General features: G+C 33.2%; 1 protein-coding gene across 1 annotated transcript; it reads right to left on the bottom strand.

The window, feature by feature from the left end:
• Positions 1 to 3,540: 3,540 nt before the first annotated feature.
• On the bottom strand, positions 3,541 to 7,778 carry EAH_00041130 (glycogen phosphorylase family protein, putative; the record flags this gene model as incomplete). The annotated part of the gene is made up of 6 exons (XM_013391823.1): positions 3,541 to 3,795; positions 4,421 to 5,180; positions 5,460 to 6,240; positions 6,801 to 6,929; positions 7,212 to 7,386; positions 7,545 to 7,778. The coding sequence occupies 6 exons, from the start codon at positions 7,776 to 7,778 to the stop codon at positions 3,541 to 3,543; spliced, it is 2,334 nt and encodes a 777-aa protein (XP_013247277.1).
• Between the last annotated feature and the right edge of the window lie 202 nt (positions 7,779 to 7,980).

Genomic DNA, 7,980 nt, shown 5'->3' on the forward strand with positions numbered 1-7,980 from the left:
TACAAACATTATATATATACATATATATTTATTTATATATTTATTTATTTATTTGCGTACATAAACATGCTTTTATATATTGAATATAACCATATAAATATATGAAAATAAATAAATAAATACTTATGTGTATGTATGCCGTTATATATTTTTATTGATGTATCTTCTTATTGATGTTAATAATTATATTTCTTTGTTTTTTTTCTTTTTTAAATTACTTCTTTGTCTGTCTGTCCGCTTCGGGGTTTTCAATTGAAGTTGTTTCTGCTGCTGCTGCTGCTGCTGCAGATGTTGCTGCTGCAGCAACAGCAGCAGCAGCGTTTGCTGCTGCAGCAGCAGCAACAGCAGCAGCAACGTTTGCTGCTGCAGCAGGAGGTGCTGCAGCATCCAGTTGCTGCTGCTGCAGATATGTATATATAACATATATAGGATAATAATATAATATACACTAATAATATAATAATATAATATAGTATAATATAATAGAATGTAATATAATCTAAATATAATATGGTAGAAGAAAGAGATTTAAACTGTTTTATTCTTCTTCCTGAGGATTTCTGCATGCATTGCATGCATTTCGAGTGTATCTGCAGCTACAAAGAAGAAAAAAGTTTTTAATGGTTGCGGTGATGCAATTTATTTAAAATCTTCCGGCCGCGAGACTCCGTCGTTTGTTCTGCGTTTGGTGCTGCTTCTGCTGCTGCTGCTCCTGCTGCTGCTGCTGCTGTTGCTGCTGCTGCTGCTGCGCCTCCTCCAGACTTTACTTGCGCCGCTGCAACGCAGCAGCAGCGGCGTTCGTTACAAGCGAAGAAAAGATAAAAATTTATTTGATACAATCAACAATAAATAATTAAAATTGTTCTATTTATCTACAAACAAATGCAAACAAAACAAACAACTACAAAATATTAATGATAGACGCTGATGACTTCGTTTGAATTTATTAATATTTTTTTATAATTAAGAGGAGGAGTGCGCTGCGGTGTATCGGCAGCTTGTCGGACGACCTATTTCTTTTTAAATCTATTTCTTTTTTAAATTTATTAATTTATTTTTTGTATTTGTTCAGAGAATAAATATCCTCAGGGCTGCATGCGGCAATTTGTTGTTCTGTGTACTTCGACTAATTTTATAATAACTCAAAGCCACAACCAATCAAACAGCAGCAACAGCAGCAGCAACTAAAAATAATAATAAATAATAATAATAATAAATAATAATAATAATAATCGTAATAACAATAATACCTAATAATAATAATATTACTAAGTAATAATACTAAATAATAGTAATAATAAATAACCATCCTAAATGATAATAATAACAATAATAATAATAGTAATAATAATAATAATAATAATAATAATAATAATAATAATAATAATAATAATAATAATAATAATCTGCAGTTGTTTAGAAAGTATTTTAACACAGCAATGATGACTGTTAGATGGATGCCGCCTCCCTGGCGATAAAAAACAGAAATAAATTTGCAAGACGAAATTACATAAAAACGGCAGAACTGCGGAAATTGCGGTGTATATACAGCTGAAGATAAAAGTAAAGCGAGGAGACTCGGCGTTCGGTGTAGATAGATAAATATTATATATGTTAATATATAATATATTATGTAATATATAAAATATATCGTATATAATATAATATATATTATTTGTATTATTTATTTCGTGTAGATTCACCTAATATATTATATACAATATACGTATGATATATATATCTATATATATTATATATATAGATATATTGCACAACCGTAATATATTTATATTAATATATTAATCTACTATATAATTTTATATATATTATATATAATACAGACTATAGATAATATTAACATAATATATTTTACACTACCCTTACAATATAACATATATAATAAACCCTATTTATTTATACTTCATACATACGCTGACGAACAGAGCGGAGATATATATATATATATTATATATATTATATATATTATATACATTATAATATGTATAATATAATATAAATATTATTACATTAAATTTATAATTATATAATTTACGAATCGACTACGACTTCGCGTTTATCTTTATTATTTTTATTTCCTTTAGCATTTTTTTTATTCATTTCATTATCCATAGGTACTTTGAGTGTATCAGGGTTAGAAGACATGCATTTATTATTATTATTATTGCTGCTGCTGCTGCATGCAAGCCTACCATCGCTCTTATCATTTGCAAATGACCTAACACGTAAAACTTCGTCAGGCGGCGGCCGCTCGCACCGCCGAATTCCCCAAATTCTTTCTGCATATTCGCGCATGCAGCGGTCCGTGCTGAACTTGCCCATCGATGCTGCTGCCTGAGACGCAGATATAGATATAGATATATAGATATATATATATAATGTATATATATATATGTGTATGTATATATGTATGTAAATACCTATATTTGTATGTATCTATGTATGTATGTAATTGTATATATGTATATATATGTATATGTATGTAGGTTATATATATGGATTATATATATATATATTAAATATATATGTCTATATATACATATATGCACAGCAAGAATAATAATTATATATATACACACACACACATATATATATATACATATATAATATGTATATAGAATACTGAAGACTACAAACCTAGATAGAAAGTTATATACATATATACATATATATATATATATGGACAGCAAGAATAATAATATATATATATAATATATATAGAATACTGAAGAGTACAAACCTTGATAGAAAGTCTCCACCACTTATCGGGTTGTTTATAGGTGCGGTCAACGTCATCTTGAGCTCTGCAGTAGTCTGGGAAGTCATGCTGAAGCAAATAGAAGTCCCCGTTGCAGCCATTCCCATTATTATTAATCATCTCTACTACTCGGCAGAAGTCTGCCTGAGCTTGGTTGTCGCCGCACGATAAACTGCCGCTGCAAATATAATCAAATACTTCGCGCAAACGGTGATCCGTCGGATATGACCCGTTTCGAGCCTGAAACAAACACAGATATACATATAAATATATATATTAATATAATTTATATATATTTATATAAATAGATATAGTTATATATATTATATTTGAATATATATATATATACATGAGTGTATACATATATATATATATATGTATAAGTATGTGTATGTAAATATATATACATACAATATATATATATATATATATATGTATGTATATATATATCTACATATATGCATCTATGTATATACATATACATGTTTATATGCATGTCTATACATACAGATATGTATGCATATCTACAATCACCAACAGCAAACACAACACATATAAATATAAATATAAATATAAATATAAAATATAAAATATAAAATATAAATATAAATATGATGTAAGCACAAACATAAATATAAACAAATATATAATTTACAAATAAATAAACATACATATACACATTCGTAAATACAAATAAACAAATAAACAAAATATAACTATAAATAATATAATATAAATAAATATAGATGAAAATATATATATAATCATACTCTTTCTCTGATAGCATCAACTTCATGCTCTTTAGCACCGAAGATAAACATCGTATCATCACCGCCTTCTTCTCTAATTTCAATGTTTGCACCGTCCAATGTCCCGACAATTAAACCGCCGTTCATAACAAACTTCATATTAGATGTTCCTGAAGCCTCAGTTCCTGCAGTGGATATATGCTGAGATATATCGCTAGCGGGTATTATAACTTGAGCGTTCGAGACGTTGTAGTTTGGTAGGAATACAACCTGCATTCAAAATAATATAATTTACAGCTATTTGCTATTACTTCGCTTTTATATTTCGTTATTCAGTGTGCTCATGTGTGTGTGTGTGTGTATGTGTGTGTATCTCGCTGCTTATTTACTTTGCTTGTTTGTTTGTTTGTTTGTTTGTTTGTTCTACTTTTATCGGGGTCTGTCTCCTCTTTATTTCTACTGTTTACTTATTGTGGTTCTACATTTCTCTTTAAATGCATTTGTCTGCATATTTTGATACATAATATGTCTGTGCATACATTTGTGTTGTGTATATACATATATATATACATTAACGTGAATGCATATTTATATACATATATTTGCCTGTATCTGTAGGTACATCTAAATGTATATATAGATGTATGCATACACGAATATATATATATATATTTATTTACATTTATACATATATATACATATATTTGTATAGACGGGCCTCGTATCGGTTATACGCATCATACAGATGAATTCATCTGCCTCTCTCCGTGCTAATTTATTTATTTAATTCAATTCGATTAAATAATTGTTTATTTGTTTGTTTATTTATTAACTTTATTTATATTTGTTTGTTTCTCAGTGTTGTGCATGCGAAGTAAGTATGTGTTGTTCTTACCTTGAGGTATTCGCTAACATCCGGATCATTATTAACTACTTGCGAGACATTGTTAGCCAGCTTGATGATAGTTTTTGCTGTATAATATCCAGGAGCTGCTTTACCTCCAATAAGACAAGCTCTAGGTTGTACGTTAGCTCTGTCTGCGGGCTGCATGCGTTTGATAGAGAGGTATCTATGTATGATATACATGATATTAAGAAGCTGTCTCTTATATTCATGAATACGTTTAACTTGAATATCAAACAACATAGTCTCAACATTCAATTTAACCCCGCATCTTTGCTCTACCCAGAGAGCTAATCTTTTCTTGTTTTCTTTCTTTACTGCCGCCCACTCGGCTCTAAATGAATCATTTTCAATATGATTCATCAACCCAGCGATCATATCAAACTCTTTTAACCAAGAGTCTGAGCCTAGCCAATTGCTGAAAAGATCTGCAAGCCCTCTATTAGCACAATATATCCACCGTCTTGGAGTAACGCCGTTCGTTACATTAAGAAATTTATCTTGAATACCTTTTTTTGCGTAAAACTCTGCAAATTCTGGGAACAACTTCGTGCGCACCAACTCGCTATGAATTGCAGCAACTCCATTCACATGAGTGCCTCCAATTACTGCTAGATTCGCCATCCTTATTCTCTTTTCATTGCCCTCTTCATATATAGACATCCGCCCAATCTTATGCCAGTCATCTCCGAAAATTTCACGCGCTTCGTTCAAGAAACGGAAGTTTATTTCGTTTATGATCAACAAATGTCTGCACAAACAAACAAACAAACAAACACATATATATATGCATTATTTATTTGTATTATCTAATACATATACTGCATGCATACTATCTATATCGTTATATACATATATATATATATGTACATTACACATATATTTATATAAATTCTACATACAGGCATCAATAGAGGCAAGTGCGCTGCACTGCAGTATATGTTGATATATATATATATATATATAGATGCATGTATATGCATTACGCATATTATATAACATATATATATATATATATATGTTTGTTTACCTGGGTAGAAGCTTGGCGATGAGATCGGCGGACCATTTCTCGAGAGCTTCGGGCAAGACGGTGTGGTTGGTGTAGCTGAAGCATTTTCGAGTTAAATCCCAGGCAGTTTCCCAGTCGAGGCCTTCAACATCTAGAAGAATACGCATAAGCTCAGGAATAGCAATAGTTGGGTGTGTATCGTTTAACTGACACTGAATCTTCTCTGGCAGTTCTTTCCAGTCGCGGCCTGGAGCTCTTTTAAAGCGTCTAAGGACATCTTGAATTGTTGCACAACAGAAGAAATACTGTTGTTTTAATCTTAGTTCCCTTCCTTCTTGTGTATTATCATTAGGATATAAAACAGCAGAAATAGATTCTGCATTCTGTCTTTCTCGTACCGATTCAAGATAACGACCAACATCAAACAAATGGAAATCAAACTCTTTACTTGGGCAGGCTTTCCATAATCTTAAATTAATAGTATTATATGTATCAAAGCCTGGTATAGGGGTATCATAAGCCATTGCCTGAACAATCTCTCCTCCAACCCATTTACTACGCATGCGCCCTGTCTGAGGATCTCTATACTCTGTTACATTACCGTATATACGTACAGCGTATGTACAGTCTGAACGCTCAATTTCCCAAGGGTTTGATAAAGTTAACCAATAGTCAGGGTATTCAACTTGGCGACCGTTAACTATCTTCTGCTCAAATATCCCGTATGTATATCGAATGCCGTAACCCCAACACGGTAAATTCAACGTAGCCATCGAATCCAAAAAGCATGCAGCGAGACGACCTAACAAAAACATATACATTCAAACTAAACATATATACTTAGTCAATATAAACCTCTATATCATATATACAAATATAATGTATATATAATAATAAAACCAAAATACACACATATACTCAAATAACACATAAATACTCATTCATTACAAATACACAGGCATATTATATATATATAGATATTTATGTATATGCATACCGAAGCAGATATACACATGCATATACATATGCATATATATATATATATATATATATATAAGCACAAAGCATACTGCTCGCTTCACAATAAATAATAATATGCAATAATATAATCATGCATGCACTCCATTACTTGCGATGCGCAAAGGAAAAATTACAGCAATAAAGTAAATTACCATTAGCATTATTCGGTGTAGATATGGTAATAGCTTACAAACCCTAGAAACACTTAACAAGCATTGCTATTTTAACGTATATAAACGGACGCAAACAAACGAGCAAATCAACAAAGAGAAACAAACAAACAAAAACAAACAAACAAACAAGCAAAGAGAAACAAATAAACAGACAAATAAACCAACTCACCCAAACCACCATTGCCGAGTGCAGGATCATGTTCAAATTCGTAGAGCTGCTCCAGGTTAAATCCGAGGTCCGCCAGAGCTGTGCGGTAATTCTTCTCAATATCTAAATTCACCAGAGCGTTTTGAAAGGCTGCACAAAGCAATAACAGCAAAACCACTACAAACCCTAAACCCTAAACCCTAAACAAAATATTATGAGAATCATACACACGCGTCGCTGCGTGGAGTTGAACGCGGACGCCGCACAAATGCAAGAAATGCATCATCGATACGATAACACTGCAGCTGCCTAAGTTTCTGTCTGTTCAGCTGCTGGAGAAGAAGATGACTGTAAGGATTCTTCAAGAGGAAAGGCAGCCCCACTACTATAATAACACTCAACGGAGAAAATACACCAAAGGGAGAGACTGACCGCGGCCCAGTAAGAACTCCAGGGAAAGGTAGTAAGCCCTCTTGACGTCCTTCTCATGGAAGAAGGCATTTGTGTCGTTAAGGGTTTCAATGAGACGGTCGCGAACAGAGAAAGCAGCGGCACGGTAGCACGACTCCGGGTCGAGGTTGAAGCGGGTTTTCGCCAGAGTGTATTCCTAAGAAGAAATAAGTGGAAGACAGAGGCGAGAAATTGCCTTTAGTTGTCGAAGACGGTGGGTTTCAAAGCTTTCGATACCCGAAAAGAACGACTCACGACTTCAGGTGTATGTACACCCCAGCGTTGTGCGTGTGTATGCGAGTTTCTGCAGCTTACCACATGGTTCACTATGCTTCTTTGAATGGAGTGGACGTCGGATGGCAAATATGTTTCCATAAGTTTCCATAGTTTTTCTTTCTTGTCGTCTGCATGCGGATCCTCTACAACGTTGTACATCCCTGGGATGGTTCGCGGAACCGCTCCTGTCAGTTTCGAGAAGGAAGCCTTTCGCTTCATTTCCCAGTGCTGGGTGGTGTCGGTAGAGAACACATCGTCGACTCCCGTTGCCATTTTCACTGTGTATATTACTAAGGAAGAAGGAAGAAAAGAAAAGGAAGAAAAGCAAGAGAGAACAGAGGCCCAACCGACGCCTCCACCTGGGTTTTGCAATCCGCAACACAAACAAACTACAGACCAGTGCAGAGGCGGAGCGCGGCGTGAGCGTTCAACTTAAAAGAAGAAATTTAAAGGCGCAGTGCAAACCTTAAGAAAT

Source organism: Eimeria acervulina, genomic scaffold (assembly GCF_000499425.1).
Source record: "Eimeria acervulina Houghton genomic scaffold, Eah_scaff514, whole genome shotgun sequence".
NCBI classification, from domain to species: domain Eukaryota; phylum Apicomplexa; class Conoidasida; order Eucoccidiorida; family Eimeriidae; genus Eimeria; species Eimeria acervulina.